At 31.5% G+C, this 20,759-nt stretch overlaps 2 protein-coding genes across 2 annotated transcripts; both read right to left on the reverse strand.

Annotated features, from left to right (window-relative positions):
• Positions 1 to 3,741: 3,741 nt before the first annotated feature.
• On the reverse strand, positions 3,742 to 10,715 carry LOC105786283 (digalactosyldiacylglycerol synthase 1, chloroplastic). The gene is made up of 7 exons (XM_012612658.2): positions 9,932 to 10,715; positions 7,914 to 7,946; positions 6,750 to 6,837; positions 5,557 to 6,041; positions 5,203 to 5,469; positions 4,671 to 5,020; positions 3,742 to 4,560 (listed from the first exon to the last, which is right to left on the reverse strand). The coding sequence occupies exons 1-7, from the start codon at positions 10,559 to 10,561 to the stop codon at positions 4,035 to 4,037; spliced, it is 2,379 nt and encodes a 792-aa protein (XP_012468112.1). The 5' UTR covers positions 10,562 to 10,715; the 3' UTR covers positions 3,742 to 4,034.
• Positions 10,716 to 11,318: 603 nt separating this feature from the next.
• Positions 11,319 to 13,997, reverse strand: LOC105786290 (uncharacterized). The gene is made up of 9 exons (XM_012612666.2): positions 13,886 to 13,997; positions 13,661 to 13,780; positions 13,489 to 13,556; positions 12,677 to 12,785; positions 12,528 to 12,596; positions 12,340 to 12,397; positions 11,991 to 12,226; positions 11,850 to 11,901; positions 11,319 to 11,768 (listed from the first exon to the last, which is right to left on the reverse strand). Exons 1-9 carry the CDS (start codon positions 13,886 to 13,888, stop codon positions 11,701 to 11,703), a joined length of 783 nt encoding a protein of 260 aa, XP_012468120.1. The 5' UTR covers positions 13,889 to 13,997; the 3' UTR covers positions 11,319 to 11,700.
• Positions 13,998 to 20,759: the final 6,762 nt, after the last annotated feature.

Here is a 20,759-nt window from a genome sequence, read left to right on the forward strand (position 1 = left end):
CTTTCTTGACCTTTCTAAACATGTGGGACCCGCTTTTCGTGGAATTACATGCGAGGGAGAGAGAAGGGTTTTGATTAAGTGGTGGGAGCCACGTGGGAAAAAGAGGCTAAAAGGGCGAATCTTGCTTAAAGCAAAAAGGGAATTCCAAAAAAAATGCTAAGTTGACGCATGTACAGTGATTTTTAGGATAAGAGAATTAGTGGGGTCCACTTAGTAATTAGATTATTCATTTTTTTAATTAATTCTAGTAAGTAAATTAATTTTTCGAATTTACAACTCATAAAGGTTAAAGATATATATAGTTTTAACTTCAATCTTAAAATTCTTCACTCCTTTAGTACTTAGAGATTAAAGAGTTTACAAATTGGCCAGTAAATTATTGGTTTAATGGTCAATAGTTAAAGCTAACGGTTAAAAGGGTAAAGTCAAAATTTTTTTGGATAGGAGCTGGAATTAATTATATATTTTTATGATAGTAAAAATATAATCTCATCATTTTAATAGCATATATCTTTATAATTTTTAGAGGATTAAATCAATTCTTTTATCATTTTTAGTGGGACAAAGTGCAATTTTATCATTACTAATTTAAAATTTTATAGATTATGAGGGGCCTACATGGAAAATTTTCCATTTTAAGTGGGTCGGAGCCCCTGCCAACCCCCCTAGATTTGCCATTGGCCTTTTTGATGCATTTTGGCAATTCAAATACCCAATTTAGTGCAAAAAAAAAGGCTTAATTACATTTTTTGAAAAAGTTTGAGGATTTTTTTATGCATTTTGACAGTTCAAGTACTCAATTGAGTACAAAAAAAAAGGCAGGGGCGTAATTATTTTTTAAAAAAAATTTGAGGACTTTTTACACTTTTAAGCCTAATTATTTGTTGAACAGATAAAAAAATCAGATTAAATTGGTTAAAAGTTTGTTTTAGATTTTTTTAAATAAGAAGATATAAAGTCTGAATTATGATGAAGTTAAATTGTAAGATGTGTATAAGTACAATTTGTTGATGTACGAAAACAACAATATGATTCATAGGTGAAATAAGAAAGGACCCAACTTTTGTTTTTCATAAATCATTATTTATTGAAGCTGAAACTTCATCTTTAAACTATTTCAATCACACCCCATAAAATACTGATTATACAAATGCTTTAAATCATTGTTGAAATTTAAGGAATATAGTGAATGAGATTTATATTAAATTTTCTGGAAACTTAACTTCAATTTATGTTTATATTTATTTTTTTTGTTGAAAATAATTCAATGTTGATTAAATTGACACGATATATGTAAAAATAAAATAAAAGTACGATGGAGGCCGTTATACCAGGAATTATATTGCATTTTGCTTCCTTTACTTAAAAAATGGATAAATTAATTCATGTACGCTATACCAAATAGTAAATTGGTCTTTTCTTTAAAAATTCCATTCATTTCTACTGTTACACGTAGCATGTTACGTGTACCTCATGCTAACATATAGGTGCCAGTTTTTAATAGTAGAAATGGATAGAATTTTTAATAGAATGATTAGTTTGCTCTTTGATCTAATGTACATGGACTAATTTGCTCAGTTTTTTAGTAGAGGGGCAAAATGCAATCCAACTCTTATTCCAAACGCCACCATGATACTTTTACCGTTAAAACAACTACAAAGTGAAACCGAACTAACATAAAGCATAAACAGATGAAAAATTGAAATATTACACAACACATAGGTATGGCAATTACACTGAAACTAAAAATCCACATATAATAATTTCATATGAGAAAACTCCAACCTTAATATTAAAACACCTAAGGTTTTTTTAAGCTAATTACATGAAATACAGTGCAAGCAGACAACCTCTTTCCTAAATTTAATAAGATTAAAAAAAAAATACGATATTCACAATACTAGTTGGATTCAATCATCCCTAAATTAAAGACACAAATATAGATAAGGTTAATGTAGGTGAAGACTCTATAACCCTAAGTTGGCCTACATGTATGAAATTAAATGGGATAATAAGGTTGAAAATTCAGTAAAAATAATTCTAAGTTTTCACAACAAATATTTGAAACACCCAATGCCCCCATATGCACACTATAAAGCTACATGATTCATGCTTTTGTAACCCCTACATAAGCATATGGACCACAAAGTATGCCCTCAAATGAAAAGATATGTGGCTATAGTTTGATTTCTTTTTCCTTTTTCTTTTTTTTCTTTCCGCCAAAATTGGTGCCAAATTAATAATACTATATAATATATTTTTATCTAATAAAATAACAATTATGTTTCATAAGCATTGCAGAAGTCATCTTTCAGAAAAAAAAATCTTGAAATTATTGATTTAGTGTTTGATTCTAAATATTTAAAAAAAAATGATAATTCAATGCAAGTATTATTCAATTAAAGGCCCCATGAAAGAGATGTAATATACTACGTGTTCATCAAATTCATTTTTGGAAATAAATATTGACTTTGTTTAGTCTTAAAAGTTTTATTATTCATTACTGGAAACGTGGCTTCTCTACATCCAAATGACCATGGAAGAAGAAGTGGATAGTTAGGCAGACAGTGGCCCCTACACTGCATATTATATAGTAAGCATCAAATACTTCAAATGAATTTATTTAAAAAACTTGGGTATACCTAACTATTCTTGTTGGATTCCAAACTGTGTAACAATCCCATATGAATTTGGAAATGATTACAATAAAAAATTCAGATTATAAACAGAGTGACAAAGAAATTAATGGTGAAAATTAAAACCTTTCTGTTTCTTCTACTCGCCTCACTTCGATCACGAGGCATTAGCTATTGAAATAAACTAAACCCCATTGTTCGAATGTTTATAAATTGTATAATGTATTAAAATGATGATTCAAGGGTGGCTTCTCTGATTTGGAAAGGGAAAGATAGATTTTTGGAAGTTTTAGTGCTTCGGCAAGTGTAGACAAATCCAATGCCCCATGTATTTGAGTTTGAGTTCGCTATCAATGCCAGCCTTTGTGTCTTTCACTTAGTATCCCCCTATTATTGTTTCTTTGTATAGTATATATCAATATTTCTTTTACGAGGTTTGTACTACCTCTCTCAATAATTTCATCTCCAAAGTCCGACATACAACATATGTATTCAACTTTATGCAAAATTGTAACGCTCATTATCTTCCTTAAGAAAGCTGTTAGGGCTAAAATTTAAAATATACTAAATACTATCTCTTTAAAGCTGATGAAGTTAAATTCAAGTATTTGGAAGTTTTCAGATAATAGTATTGGTTGTATATAATTGAAAGGAAATGACCCAAAAACATTGAGTAGGCAATGGATAACATTACCCAATATGGTTGGGCCCAATAGTCAACTTGACAATATTGAGAAACAATGAATGATAAAGAGAGAGATGGACCCTAGCTTTTGTGCTTATTCCCAGAGTGTGTTTCCTTCTTGTTCAAATCATAAGATTCCCCCATTTCCAAATTGGCATTTTGTGGTATCCTACATGTTTTTTTCTTTCTTACCTTTCACACTACACATACGTCTATGCTATTTGTATATTAAAGGTGGCATGCCATTTCTAATTACTCAATTTTAGGTCATACCAAACAAAAACCAAATAAACTTGATTATAATCCAAACTAAAACTGAACAGGATTCAATAAATATCGAACCCAACACTATGGTTCGATCCGGTTTTCTTGGTTTTCTGCTCAACTCTAGTTTTTAATACATAATAGGTTACAATAAGATAAAGGAATAACTGCCACCATTTTATTACCAGCTTATGCCGACACCTAAAACATTGTTACTTACAGCAAAGGATTGTTTGGTTTTTCCTATATTAAAAATATTTTGATATCTATTTCTAAGCATTAATACAAAGGAGAACAGCAATAAAAACAGAACAAGACAACAAAACTCATAGGATACTGTCTGAATATATCTCACACCTGTCTTCTTAAGCAAAAAAGACTAACAAACATGGTTGGCAGCCTCCTACAACTATTATGCACAGGATTGTCGATACAGTTATTATATTGACTTACCAGCCATAGATAGGATTTTCCACTTGTGGTGGTAAGAGATGAAGGTCTTTACAATGTTGCTTGTCGTAATCCCGTGTACCAGGTATTGCCCCGGTGCAAAGTCTAAGCAACTCGTTTCCTGTAAGACAGTAGTGGGCAAATGCTAAACCCCCATCAACTATCTCTGAAAGGTTTGGCAATGACGATGATTTTGCAATTATTTTCGATCCCACTTTTGCTGGATTATGTCTGTTATTCAAAACTCTGTCAAGCTCTGAATATTCTACAAATCTTTGGGTGGCAGCCTCCCACGACAGGTTGTATATTTGCTCGGGAGTAAGGGGTTGAGGCTCATTTGCCAATGCTTCCTTTACTTTAGCAACAAAATCTTCAGATGATTTGTAAGTCAGACAGTTGGGAAATGACCTAAAGAACTCATTCGAAGGATGGTCTGCACATACTACGAATTTCCCCATAGCAAGTGCCTCTGCAGTAGCTGTGCAAAGCACGTCGCTGACACTGGGGTTGATGAAGATTTTGTACCTTCAGGCAAAGAAAAAATGTTAGGATGTTATAAATCGAGTAACTATACTTGTAAAATGATTATTTTTGCAGAAGCTTCATCTCGGCAAATGATTGGATAGTATATATACCCATGAAGAGAATCATCCGCGTGGTCCCTTCCTTTCAGAAAATTAAGGTTCAGATTCAACCTCTTAGCAGTACTCTGAACTTCATGTGCGTCCTCACCATTTCCATACACATCCAACTTGAAACCATCAAGATCATTCTTGTGCTTTGCCAACAAATCTATCAACTCTTTGTATCCTTTTGCCCAGACCATCTTGCCTAAGAAGTATGCTTCTTTAGAAAAGGCTTGCTGCCCAAGCTCCCTTTCTTCAGCAACTTTCTCCCCAATTTTCAAAAACTTTGGATTTACTCCATGAACATTGCAAATCACGGATTTTGGTAGATCCTGAGTTGCAGCGGAAAGACGAAGAACCTGAAGGATGGAAAACAAACACTTAGTTTATGCAATATAAAGGATGACTCTTCAAGTTTACCAATAAGACTTTTAAATGACTTGTAGAATGAGCAGCAGACCAAACCCATGATACAGTTTAGAATAGAAAGAAAAATGATTTTGAGAGATGCGAGGCAAGCATAAACAAAATCGACATACACCTTGTGGCAATACGCTCTGGTGACCCAATTGTTGATGTGTTTCACAAGAAAAGCTTGTAGAGCACCATTCTTCTCCCTCTTAATATATTCCAAGTAATTTGTGTGGACGATACCAACAACATGGTTGAATTTGTCGGTCCAGCGTTTACCATGATGATACCAGTTCAGATGTTCTGGTTCTTCCAAAATACAAATATCAGCATCTTTTGATGGGATAAACTGAGAAGTATCTCCAGCAGGTATTATGCTTCGCCTTTCTTTTGAAAACTAGAAAACAATTAGAAAATATTATCATTTATTATATATGATAAATGACTGAGAAGATGGAACATGATGTAATACATCAGACATTACCTTTCCTGGATAAAAGGAGATTTTAAAATCAGCTTTAAATCCAGTCCTTTCTTCAAGCCAGTTACGTATATAGTTCTCCTGCTCCTCTGGTGAACTAAAAGTGAGATTGTTGGGATAAACAAGTTCTTGATCAGATCTGCAAAGCCACGGAACCAAGAGAGTGACTTTTTGTTTTGCCGATTTGGCCAAGTATGCTGCCCGAAAAAGTGGATTTACAGCAGTTCCTGTCATCCATGGAAGGCTGGCAGTTGTAACAATGGCAACATGTCTTTTCCCGTCTGAGACATCATGCTTTACAAAGTCTGTCCAAAAGCCACCCTCATAACAATGCCCTGTACTTTGAAGAACACTGGCTATCCTTAAATCAAGTTCATCATTTATCTTATCACCATCAACTGTAGGGGGTTCTCCTTCAGCAAGGGAGCGCAAAACAAGTTGGTTCTTCCGTTTGCTACACAAGCTTTCAACTATCTTGTCACATAGATCTGAGAAATCACATTTAAGAAACTTGTAAAAATCACTTGCAGTTAGATTCCTAGTCTTATATATTAAGCAGATACATTAGATAAGCCACAAATGGCAAAATGTAGAATATGTAAATTGCCTCTTACTTTCAAGGTCATTAAATACTTTTTTCCCTAACAGATGTAAAATTGCAAGCAAATGAAACCAGTTCTGACTGCATAAGTAAACGATGTCATACTAAAGAAAGTGACAATAATAGGGAAGAACAGGAACTTTATTGATCAGTGGAAGTAGAAAGCTCTACTTGTGAGTATCTTAAGTTCTTTGAATATTTGAAAGGTGGCATTACTATAATGAAAAAGGAAATTTATTTGAAATTTCATTGTCACATTGAAGGGTGTTTAAAAGTTAAAATCAGCATCAAGAAGACCACTACTTCCTCAACAATCAACTGCCAATGATAGGTGAACTATTAATTATTCAGCTTAACTACTCCCAGAAGAGAAATAACATAATGGATTATTTCAAGCACTGGAGTTCATATTTGCTGCAGAACAATGGCCATTGAAGGTCATGGCCCCAATTTTATCCACAACAAATCAGCTGCATAAGTTGGTGAGGTGATAGAACATTTTACAGATTCCAATAGACAGGACATCAACTCAGATAAAAGTTAACATGGCACTACACATTTTAAAAGAGAAAATAAGAGAGCTATAGCTACTTACCCCTTCTGACGCCAAGTTGATCCAAAAAAGGCCCAGACTGCCTGACCAGATATGCTAAAAGTTCAGGTACATCTAGTGCGGGTACATCCTATGCCAGACAGGAAAAACAAAGAAGCATTAAACAATAACGCAACCATTATTTTACGAAGCATCTTAAAGTTCAATCATGTTTACATATGCCTACAATATCATTAGACCTATACAATGGGCCCATCCTCCAATAAAGATGTTTGTAATGAGATGATCAGTATGAAAGTTGCTAATGCTAGGTTCTAGAAACTACAAATAACTGGTGAATCCTGAGTTATCTCTAATTATTTCTCAAAATGCACAGCAGACTGCAGTTTAGCGCAAGAATTAGCCTCTATGAAGATAAAGGCACAAACTAAAAGGCTAGGATTTACATGTTCGATAACAGTAGATCAGTCTTTTATAGCCTATCGACAGCAATGGCTTGCAACCAATAATGTACAACATTGATAAAAAATATAAATCACAAGGGAGAAGATATCAGGTTAAAACTCCAGATGAGAAATATTTCTATAAATTCAACTCATACGAAATGTTTATTTTTAGAAATGACCATAAAAGTTGAGGTGAAAAGAATATCTATCTTTGTTCAAAGCAAAAGACTTGTCAATCAGCAAAATTTTCTTTTAGTTCAAAGCTTTTACATGGACTCAATATGCATGCTTTTAGTTCAAAGCCCATGCTCTAATTCCTTAAGGCCAAGAGGCATTAAATCCCTTGTAAGGTGGTAAACCTCAGTCAACCCAAATATTTCGCTATTAAAGGATGAAAAAGTAGAAAGAGTCCAAAAACATAGAGGAATGTCTAAGATACTATGCACAGGATGAGATAGAAGTTTTAGTTCAGGCCACATACAATTCAAGATGTTATGCCTTTACTCCAATATTGCTGTGCTAGGGAATATCAATATAAGAATAATAGATTATGCTAATCCCAACCAAATAACCACATATCCAAATATATACAGGCACGACAGTAGTTAAATAGACCCTGCTCTTGTGTAGAAGCACAGTCTAGTTGCCTATCATTACAAGGGAGTATCACTCTTAGATTCTTTAATACAGAACCATTTATAAGAAATCAAAAAATTAGAAATATGTAATTACACTAAAAGCCAAAGTTTGAGAAGAGAACCTTTGACTCCTGAGGCTCCTTGATTATTGCTTTCTGCAAAATAAATTAATTAATTAATTTAAAATTGCATGCTTAAAGTATTTTAGTTTAGAGTAATCAAGATAACAAAATCAGAAATGAAAAAAAAAAGAATCTGGACTGTACAAACAGGACCTGTACAAGCTAAAATGTACAACATCCAACTATATACCATCAATCTAAGGATGTTCAGCAACAGGTGATAACAGAATTCCTTTTATCGAATACTGTAGAGTGAGCAAACTAAAATGCTTACTCTTCAAGTTACAAAACCTTTTCCATCACAGGAACTTTATGTTAGATAAAAAAGTCCTTACAGGAATGTATGTTTCTGGGTAGTGAGTAATAAACTAAGAATTAAATTTACATCTACATAATTACAGAAGATTCCGAACTCCAATTTTAAACCAACAATTTGCAAATGTGCCTATCTCTGATCTTTATCTTTCTGGTGGAAAATCTTAAGATTCCAAATCATGATTAACCATTTGTATATCATGATGATATTATGTTTTAGTTATCCTGACATAACTGATTGGTCAAAGGGAAAGGAATAAATTACATCACAATATCTGATCTTTCCACAAACACTTCAACCTAATTTCTCTTCTCAACAGTGCCTAATCAGTCAGAGTATATGCTTCCTAATAGGGAATTTTGATATCTTAAGATACATCTTAATTCAAAAGTAAAAGAAGGAAAATGTAACTAATCGCCAATATACTACCCACTATTAGTGGTTGATTAAAGGGCATCTCCTACAAGGAAGCAATAGAACTGAAAGAAGGAAACCAATTTTGCCAGCCTTCAGATATGAATGCATGCTTTTTGCAATGGTACTTCCTGCATCCATATCCAAATATATGAACCAATTGATTAACCAGGCAATTTTAAAGCAGTCATTGTATCATCTTCCCATTAAAAAACAAGGCGTGTCTACATATGCCACAGGATTCGGCCTTTAAATGCCATAACTACCATGTTTATTTTAGAGGTAAATGAGTTATAGAAGGCCCTATTATATAAAGATTATCAAAATTTTCATCTTATGATTTGAAATCATAAAATATACAATTCAATCTAGCCACCAACATGTTAATTTGAAACACAACATCCTAGACGCAAAATATGAAAATGAAACCAATAAAAATTCCCAGCCATGGTATGAGAAGCAATCAAACCCTTCATTAGTAAGAGCATGACTATTACAAGCCCAATTAAATGCATTTAAAAAATAAAAATTCAAGCATCTTAAAAACTCGAATGAACTCATGAGATTATCTAACATTTTGTTCTAATTTACAATTTCAGTATCCTAAAAATTTCAATTTTCTAACCATTAAAGAATTGTGCTGATAACGCGAAAGTGTCGTACTCTTTAGGTGTCGTTGCACTGAAGCGCTACTGTTGTAGAGCTAAGCACCGTCAAGGTTTTGTCCCCCAGCTCTGAAGCAAGCCTGGATAGACCACTTGCACCTAAACAAGCAAAACCACGGGCTGCTGGAGAGCAAGAGCAGAAGGTGCCATGATCGCTAAAAAGTGAGCGTATTGGGAGACTTGGACCGATTGGGAGACTAGAGGTTATGGATTCAAGTCTCCACATAAGATCGCTTTTTAGCGACCATAGCACCGTGTGCTCTTGCTCTTCATGTCAAGGTTTCACTTGTTCATAAATCAACAAAGCTAGGGACAACTTTGAGCGAGCATCACTCTCCAACAGTTACCCTTCAGCCCAACAGCACCAAGGAGAACAATACCTTGTTATCAGCAAGATGCTCTAACATTAACTACACCGCGCATTCATCACTGTTTCCTTCTTTCAACCAAAAAGAGAATTCTGGAACTAAAAAGCCCTGTATGAAGGAAATAAACCCAAAAAGAACTGACACACCAATCATAAACATTGAAAAGAAAAACAAGCCAAATAACTGGGAAAGAAAGGTGGCGCTAAGGGTTTAAGTCTCAGTCTAGAAAAAAGCAGGGAAAACAAAAGAACTTACCAAACTGGACTTAACTTTCTCCACAAACTCACTATTCTTAAACCCGCCAAAAATTTCCACCGACGCATTTTTCTTCTCAAACTCCCTTAACCTTGTCTTCAACGCCCGAATTGGTTCCCAATCCCCAAATTGCCCTTCCTCTGTAAACCTCGCCCTCCTACCTTTCTTAAACTTATTAAATTCAACAATTCCATACATATCCTCTTCCTCGGTCTCGTCCACCTCCGCCACAATCGCGCTCCTTATCCTTGACAAGTCTATCCCTAACTTCGCTCTCGGCCCCCATTTCTCCATCACTCTCCTGCTAATCTCCGGCGCCGAGTAAACCCTCCGGAACTCCGATATCTTAGGCTGCAACTTCTTCATGAAGTCAATTTCCGATGATTGCCGGATCGCTGGTACCGAAAAAGTTGGAGTCGCGGATTGTATTAAGTTCTCAATTTCCCTGTCAAAACTCGCCGCGAGATTCTTGAACGTGTTGGCTCGGTCCTTCATAAGCTGCAAATCCGCGTCGGCCGAGTCACGGACCTCTCTCCACCCTTTCGAAATGAACGAGAAAGCACTGGAATTCGACGTCGTCGTCGTCGTCGTCGCCACCACCGCTGCCGTAGTTTGAGACCCCTTGTCCATGGCGCTCAAATTGAGCAAGGGTTTTCAATATTCCGTTAACAGAGAATATTTCTTTAACCTGAATTCTTCTTTTTTGGGGATTCACACTTTGCAGAAGCGAGAAAGGAAAGAGAACGAGAGAGAGAGAGAGAGAGAGAGAGAATGAGGATTTAACGGCTAAGGTTTTGGTGCTCAAAGAACAAGTAGTAGGAACTGACACGTGGAATTCCACATAGGAATAGTGAGATGGTTCAAGAGATTTCCTTGCTTACGTGGTGACTGTCACGTGTAAAGATGAGGTGGCACGTTTTGATTCGTTTGTTAGGATCTTCTTGGAGATGGATGATTAATGGAATATGCTTAGAGGAGCCGATTCCTTGCGGGAATCTGCCTTGAACCCGATTGTGATTTTGTAAACGTGATCCATTTTGGTTGGCTAAGGCCCAAGTTTTCCACCTTGCTTGTCCAACTTCCCCTTTATTTTCCTTGCCTTATTGGTGTGACTTTTCCTGCCATCCTATCTAACCATGCTTCCTTGATGTAAACAACCGATTACTCAGTCAGATTGAAAATGAACCGTAGTTGAATCGATTAAACCAATTTATAATTTTTTTTAATATCAATAATCAATTAAGCAATTAAAACCAGAGACATTATATTATAACTATAATCTCAAATTTAACCTTCATTAAATATTTTATCATTAATAAAAAATAAATATTAAAGACTAAATTTAACACTAACTGTAACAGTTGAACAGGTCTATCTGAGATCAATCTGGAAAATTTTAGCGTCTCTAATTCTGTATTTCATTTTTCTGAAATTTTAGATTTTACGAAGCGGACAACTACATAGAAAGCAAGCAACTGGGAAGGGCTATCCCAAATGCCATACGGGAGATGAGTGGCCATCGGATTCCCGATAGCAATTGTGGGCAGCTGCCAATGTGATCCCACCAAGGTTGTCAGTTTTTGACCTTCATCCACCCATCATGCAAATCACGATCCACATGTTTCTTTACCACTTAAAACATTCCACTTTTCAAATTACCCTTTATGACTACTCAAAATTTGAAACATGTAACATACTAAACAACATGAAATGAAATGACAATCAAGCAAAGTTAGCAGACTCAACCCAACACATGGGGTGTAAACCTCTTAGACAAGCAAAACTGCATTTATACACCCGTCATTTTCTGGGTTATTTGTTACTTGAGCATATTTTCCTGCACGCATATCGGAACCAATTAGAATAAGCGCTAGAACAACAAAGAAAAACACGAATATTGGTCAAGGAGGATATTTACCCCAAACAACTTTCCCAGCTGGCGTGACCAAACCCAATTCACTTACATTCACCTGAATTCGACATGAGAAAATGAGTATCGATAATGCTAGGTAAACAGATGTCATACCGAATGATTTTGAATGGGAAATAAATAATTTACCTCGATGATTGTTCCTTTGGTCATGACACCAAGAGATGTATACATTGGACCATTAGGATTTTTCTTTACCCCAATAATGTCGAGATTGAAGGTGCACTTGAGCTCAGGATGTGTAACATGAGCTTTAGTAAATCGCAATCCTGAAGGACGGATGAAACGCTCATATTTTGGAGGTTTTCTTGTAAAACCAGGTCCTACAAATGTGCACTTCGTAACCATTCTCTTCCATTGCTTTGCTGCAAGAGGAGAAAACCATAAATAAATTGGACAACCAAACTCTGGAAACAAAGATTGTGTTTCTTTAATGATTGACATGACAAACAGAATAAGCTAAATTATATATACTCACTTTTTCTTTTACCAGTTCTGAGCACCTTAAACATCTCATCTTCTGCGACCGGCCTGACCTAAAGAGGAACAAAAGTTCAAAGTCAAACAACTGTAACTATGAGAACCATTAAGACCAGAATACAAAAGAAAAATCGAGAAAGAACATATTAAGATATAACAAATAGAAAAGTTCGGAAGTCTTATTACCTTGGGAATAGGGACCTCCCATTTTCCGGCTTTCTCTTTCCTCTTTTGCTTTATGGTATTGCTGAGAACCTAGGGCAAAGCATAATGTTATATATATATTGATGACATAAATATAGGTACTAAAGAAACAACCTCATTTATAAGCATACCTTAGCACGTGTGGTATTTTCACGATCCATAAGATAGGCAGGAATAGCTCCATCTTGGACTTCATCATCAACCTTACGCCTAGTTGATGATTCCTCATGCATAGCCAATCTGTTCTTGACATGATGAAAATATAATTCTTAGTTATTACATAACTAACAAAGAAGAGACCAGAACTGATGAAGAAATAACAGCTCTTTGAAACAAGGTCACACTTTAAAACAAGAAATTCATGTCTCAAAGGTAGGTTTCAACTCATGTTTCAAATCCTTTGGTGTAAACAAAACAATATAAATTATAGGTGTGTTTTTCTAATTCATTTACATGTTTGAAATAGTCCTAAAAGAAACTTCTCAGGGAAAATCAGAAGGCAATATCTAATACCATTCAATCTCTTATCTAATACCACCATTCATAAATGCATTTTAACCATTCCAAAATACATGCACTGACAACCGGATATGGATTAGCTACTCACGAAAGAAATTTTCAATTTTGAGCAACATGAAAATGGGAAACAATCAAGTTAACTTCCCAGGAATAAGTGGCATGAAAAGGACATAGCTTAACAATAGACAGTATGATCACTATGAATTAACCATCTTACTCAAATTCACTCAACTACGGCGGGTGATCGCATTCGCGATTTCATTTGAAATTTACAGAATTTAACTGTCTGCTAATAAATGTTAAAATAAACAAATAATAATCAAGTCTTTCCAGTGCAAAATGGATCAGCAGTTCTATGAAACCGTAATTGGAGTGTAACCAATACAGATAATAATAACAACAACAATAAATAAATAAAACTTACGTTTTTTTCATGAGGGCCTTTTCAGCATAATTTTTCTTCGCAATCATCTTACCCTTAATACCCAGGGCCTATCATAACAATTCAACAAAAAACAAATCAATTATCTCACAAAATTCCACCCCCCAAAAAAATGAAAAATAACCAAAAACAAAATGGAAAAAAAATTTAAGACCTTTTGAGCCTTAGCTGAACGCTCGTGTACTTGACGAGCTTCCTTCTTGCGCTTCTTCTCGAAGAAGTCATGGCGGTAACCATGCCTCTTCCTGTGTAGCTCTATGTAATCACCTTGCGGCTAAACAAAAATCAAATAAGAAAAATTAGCAACAGTTGCGAAATTTAACCATTTGAAATTAGTTCTTGAAAAGGATTGAAAAGATAGAATTCGAAAGAAACCGACCATGGCGGCGACAAAGCTTTTATCTTCACTTTGGGGAAGAAGAGAGAAGAAAAAACGAAAACCCTAAGGTTTTATAATTTTGTGGACAAAAAGCAAATCGGGTCAATTTTACCGTTGGCTGGGTATAAAAATGCGGGTCGGTATAATATTTGGGTTGAATTAGTTTTGGGCTTTAATCCAGAATCTTGAGCTCTATAAAAACAAGTGTTAGGCTAATGGCATCGTTGGATAGTTTTTTTTTTTTTTTTTGTATACCTACTATTTTTTTTATAACCACGGTAGTATGGATCTAATTTGAGCTTAATTATATTCGGGTCGAAAATGGTGTTCAATAAAACTCTTTTAACCATGATGATTTTAATATTTTCGAATTCAGTCTAAATATTTGGAGACAAAATCTATTAACACTTCTTTTAACCACTTATTAATTTTATATGCATATACTTTTTTAAGTTACATGTGCATATTTATTTATTTTCAATAACCTTTTGATTCGGTGACATGAATATTTTGTTGTAAGCATGAGAGTATGGGCTCAATCTCAAACAATCTCATTCTCTTCCCTCAATTATTAAAACAAAATATATCCACCAGTTCATAGTTTAACATGCAATTTATGCAGATTTATAATGAATTAGTGAAGAAATCGATTAGACATATATAAATCATTTGTTTATTAGTTATATTGTTATTTAATCATAGAGCGAAACCATTAAAAGTGTCATGATTGAACTCCCGATCATTAATTGTACCAGTAATGATTGTGGACATGTTCAATTTGCATAATCCATACAATTTCTTTGAGAATATGTCATTAACTCTTTATTTGAACTATAATTCAACTATCTATAAGTGAAACTGTATCATATATAAGTCATATACCACATGCACCAACCTTTTGCTTACTATTCCGAACACTTTGTTATCAATACATCAAAGTATATAAGCCATACATATATTGTCATTCACTTATTATTAAAGTAACACAATGATTATCATAAGACAATTAATCTATAAATTGACTTAAGATTAATCTATTCTGGGCCTAGTTCTATGTGGTTTTAATCTAACCAATCAAATTTATGTTTTATGTTATGATTCAATCCTATTATTATAGATAAGACGAGATATCTCACGAAAACATGCCTTTATCTATGTCTTTTCTTTCAACTTGGGTCTGGCTATAGTGCTTAGTGGAATGCAATGAGAAACTTTATTTGCTATTACATGCTGAAAAATGTGGAAGTCAAGGAGCAATCTTGTGTTCAATACCAATGAAATTCTTGACAGCAATGGGAAAGGGCTGCACAATCCTATGACTGAGTTTAAAGTAAACTAATGATTATGTTTCACCAACAGACAAGATGATATAACAAAATCTATGTCGGTGAATCTATGAATTTTGGCTAAGAGAAGGAAAATGGAACTTCAGTCGTTCATTATCCAGGAAATTTCAACTATGATTTCTTTGTCCATTAATTGACCAATCATGTGCATTTCCTCTTCATTATTTACCACAAATTAATAATGTTTAATAAGCTAATAATAAAGAAAATTATTGGATACACTAATAGAATTTTTTAGATTTCACAAGTGGGTTAAAGGTTTGACAAATGTATTATAAGGTGTAGTAAAAGAGTATGGATTATATGAAACTGTGATTCCACGCTATTCTTGTCCCTTTCCAGAAGAATGATAAATCAGACTTTTCCTCCTGATTTTTCACTTTTGCCTAATAAAAAAGTTCAAACCCAGTTAAAAAAGCTAAAAGTTAGGAAGAAAAATACGATTTATCATTCTCCGATTAGAAAGTGATACGGATGACGTGGAATCACAATTTCACACTCTCAACCTGCTTGTGGAGTCTAAAAAACTCCAACAACAATACATCAAATATTCATATTTATGTTATATTAATTTCTATCGATGTTAACTCTTTTCTAAATTCTAATCATACGATATTTATGTTATATTATTTTACAGTTTTGAGTAATAAAAATTCATATAATTTTTTATATGAATAATCAATTTTATGTAAATTTTAACACATATATATAAATGACTCAAAAACTTGAAAAGTGTATATTTGAAGTGGAGAAAGGGTTTTGGGAGGAAACAAATTTGATTGTGGTGTTTCACTTTCACTCTAACTAAAACAAAGATGGAAAGAGAACATTTTCCTGTATTTAGTCAATCTTCTAAATTTCTAAATCTTATTAGATCAAATGTCCTTATCAATTAGCTGAATGGAAATTGAACTCAGGCACTTTCAATCCACACCACCAACCCTAGATTCTATGTATTTAGTTTTGGGTTATTATAAAATCTATAATTTCAACTACAATATCAATTAGTGGTTTAGATAATAAATCAAATAATCTTGGTTGCTGTAGCATGAAGATATAATAATCCTAGAGTTAATTCCACCAACCCTTTTAGATTATCTTATCTAATAAAATTTAAAAAATTTATTATTTCAAAATTATCGGTTTTGAAATTTTTAAATCTTTCACATTAAACTGTTTCTCTTTCTTTTTCCGAATTTGCTTTATTTTTATTTTAAATTTTCATTTTAAATTATGTCACTACATGTCATTTAATGGTTAAATTAACGTTTCAATAATAAGAAAGCTGGTTGATATAACATTGATAGTTTGAAGATGTAATTAAAACATTTTAAAATTTAGATATAAATCTAGAAACAGCGATTATAGTTTAGAGATATCGGTGCAATTAACTATAATTCTTATATTATTTATGCATAAAATCATTATGAGATAGTATGGTTAAGAGGATGATATACATCTGTTTATTTATTAAATTTTTAAATATGTTTTAAAGGAGACACATGTCAACATCTTAATTATATTTATTAACTTATTATTTTCTAATTTTCATTTGTAGTATACCTAGTGCTATATATAATGTTTCAGATATTTTTCACATATATTTTACGATTTAATTTTTAGTTTTTAATTAAAATATACATACGTTCAAATATATTTTTATACACATATAAATTTTAAAATGATTAATTATGTTAAAATTAGAAAATATCAAAATTTAGTTTAAAATATTAAAATATTATATAAATCATTACAAGCCGATACATATAAATGATATTGATAGAAATGAACCGATATGCACATTCTTTTAGAGGATTAGAATTAAATTATAAATTTTGAGAGGTCAAAATATAATTTTATCATGTATTAATTTATTATTTTATTATTTTCTGAAAATACTAGATATATATTTTCTATTTCGGGAGATCAAAGTGTAATTTACTTATATGTTAATTTATAATTTAAACATTTTTAAAGAGCCGGATAGGGTCGGGACCTTTGATTGTCCCTTTAAATTTGTCCTTTGATAGATATTAGTTAAACCTTAAATTCCCTTAAATAGGAAGATAAACATGTTTCAACGTGCTCAAATTCATATTCTTTTATGTCAATAATATTACCGATACCAACTAAATTAAAATTATTACATTAATTATATTTAAACATCTCATATCTTATTTTAATGAAAATTATAAGATATGGTTGGACCCCATTAATCAAAAGCTGCCTTTGCACCGCCACCGAAATAAAAAGAATCATTCATCTATACGCCCCTACATAAAAAGTATAAAAAATGTTCTAGGCTGCCACTTAAAATAGTGTTTTTAAGGGTTTAATTTTAAAAATTTTGATAAATTATTACAAATCCATATAAATATTGAAAATTTATTGAAATATTGGTAAAATTTTAGACATTTTGGTAAATTCAAAATGTTAATTATTTTGGGTAAAATGAGATATTTTAATAAATCCTTGGTAAAACAAAAAAATAGTGGTAGTCTTAAATATTTTGATAAATTCAAAGAAATATTGATAAATTCAGTATAAATTTTAGTAAAATTATTAGAAATATCGGTAAAGTCACATAAATTTTAGTAAATAGTTAGAAATTTTGAAAAGTTACAAAAGTTTTGGTAATTGTTAAGATTTGGTGTAGGGTTAGAAATTTTGGTAAAGTCCCATAAATATTGGTAAATCTATAGAAATTTTGGTAAATCGTCGATATATTAATAAGTCCTTAGAAATATTGGTAAATCGTCGAATGTTTTGGTAAATCCTTTGAAAATTTGGTAATTGTTAAGACTTCAGATAGGGTTTAGAAAATTTAGAAATATTGGTAAAATATTAGAAATTTTGGTAAAGTCCAATAAATATTGATAAAATGATAGAAATTTTGGTAAATCCTTAGAAATGTTGGTAAATCGTTAGATATATTGGTAAATTCTTAGATATTTTGATAAGGCCATTGAAGGTTTAGAAAATTTGAAAATATTGGTAAAATCTTAAAAATTATGGTGAAGTTTCATAAATATTGGTAAAATGATATAAATTTTGGTAACTCATTAAATATTTTGATAAATCCTTAGAAATTTTAGTAAATCGTTGAATATATTGATAAAACAATAGAAATTTTGGTAATTGTTAAGACCTAGTATGATGTTTAGAAAATTTGGAAATATTGATAAAATTTTATAAATTTTGGTAAAATCTTGTAAATATCGGCAAAACCGATATTTTCGTTAAACCATTATATAATTTATTATTAATTTATAGTATAGAGATTTCAAAATGCATTCGTTCATCTTAACAACTTCTTAGCTATTTGGATGGCATTCTGAATGTTGTCTATAACCTCTCAAATTATGATTTGTCATTCTCTTATGGAAAGGAATAAGGATGACATAAAATCATAGTTTCATACAACACATTCTCTATAAGTAATACCGATTTTCATATTTTTCTTTTTATTTGAACCGAAACTCCTTTACACATAATCTAAAAGTTTTAATTTTTGAGAATTTTTCCTAAGCTTTTATTAACTTTTCTTGTCTCAGCTCATACTAAAATTTCCTTCATCCACTTGGATTATTTTTTTCATTATTACCTTTAAAATCAAGGTAGGAAAAAATATAAAAGATGGTCAGTAATGGATATATTGGTCCCACTTTTGTCGGTATAGATTTGTAGAAGTATATGATTAATCCAATAACCCAAAATCATATATTTAAACTAAAATCATCACAGCACTATATAGGTTAAAAAACTATTCCTTTTTAAAGTAATTACATTTAAAAGAATATTAAGATAAATTTAAAAGACATACAAATTATTTAAAATTAATTATATTTTTTAGTACAACAATTATTCGAAGTCAATCAATAGATTCCAACTTGGCATTCTAAAGTAGTTATTTATATTTTAGTAATTATGTGTTATGATACATTCGGGTGAAAAATATAATTATATAATAAATACATTTATAAAATTTTATATAAATAACCGTGTTAGGGAAATATTTTCGTGACAAAAATTCTTTCTGAATATATTTGATTATTTTCATTACAGAAGACTTTTATTAATTTTTTAATCATAATCTTTTATTAAGTTTGGTATTATTTGACTCGGTGAAATTAAATTAATAAAATATATTTTAAAAATCAAACTATAAAATATACATATGTATTGTTGAAGTTATATTAGTATTTTAATATTTTATTTAAATAAATTTATTTTTCTTATTTATCCACTCTCCTATTTTTACTTCCATTTTCGCTCCTTTATATTCAATTATTATTCTCTTCTCATTATTTTTTTATTTTTTCTATTATAAATATATTACTTTCTTTGTTTTTATTTTAAATAAACTTTCCACTCACAGAGTGCGTTGGGAGACTAGTTTAGTAATATATGAATAAAAATTTTGAGTCTCGAAATCACAGATTTAGATTTTAAATGTGTGTTTAAAATAACATATAATAAATAACTAAACGTATGGTTTGAAACTAAGTAACCATAATGACATGTGAAATATATACGATATTAAAATTAAAAGTTAGATTAAATTATGAGTAAAATGAAATTTAAACACATAAATACATTAGATAAATTAAATGCACTATAATTATTTATTATGATTATATCATCAATTGTGAGTTAGTGCCGAGTTAACTTGTGACTCCAACTCAATTAACAACATTGTTAATATATATAGTTGGTGGAGATAATAAATTGTACATATTAAAAAATATATAAATAACATTAAATAAAGTTTTGGTTGAGTGATAATTTTAAAGAATTATATGAATATTTTTCTTGATTTTTACAATAAAAGATTAAAATACATTTAAATAATATAACTTATTTTAATTACAAAATGACATTTTCATAATTTCCTAATCAAGTTAGTACATTAATTTCCTAACCGAGTTGGTACCGGTTAATCCTTGACTCCAACTCAATTAAGGATTTTATTTTGGTTGAATGGTAAATTTAAGATTTTAATAATCCAATTAATATTGGATTTAAATCTCACGGTAAATATATTTTGTTAAAATAAAAATTAAAATATTCTCAAATAATATAATATTTTAATTAAAAATTATAAAAATATTTTTTTAATGTAACCCGATTAAGGAATTTAATTAAGATAACCTAAATGAATTGAAAGCGATAACATAACGGTAGACATGGTTGTCAGTCCGATTAGCCAAGTCCTCCACAGTACATTTAATTGTTGGAAATAACAATAAATTACGAAATAATTATTTTATAATCAAAATTAAATAATTTATATTTTTAGTAAATAATAATTAAAGTCCAAAAACCTGGAAAGTGAAAACTGTCTTTTGAGGCCAAGTTTTCAAAGATGCATGCATTAAATAGAGTTACGAGGAGAAATTAAATAAATTATATTTTATATTTTTGATAATATATTATTTGAAACTTGAATTATCTATTTATGCTTTAAAATCTCAAATAGAATAAAGACAGGAGGATTGGGAGTAGAAGTTGTCTTGTAACACATTTTA

The sequence above is a fragment of the Gossypium raimondii genome, chromosome 1 (assembly GCF_025698545.1).
Source record: "Gossypium raimondii isolate GPD5lz chromosome 1, ASM2569854v1, whole genome shotgun sequence".
Taxonomy (NCBI): domain Eukaryota; kingdom Viridiplantae; phylum Streptophyta; class Magnoliopsida; order Malvales; family Malvaceae; genus Gossypium; species Gossypium raimondii.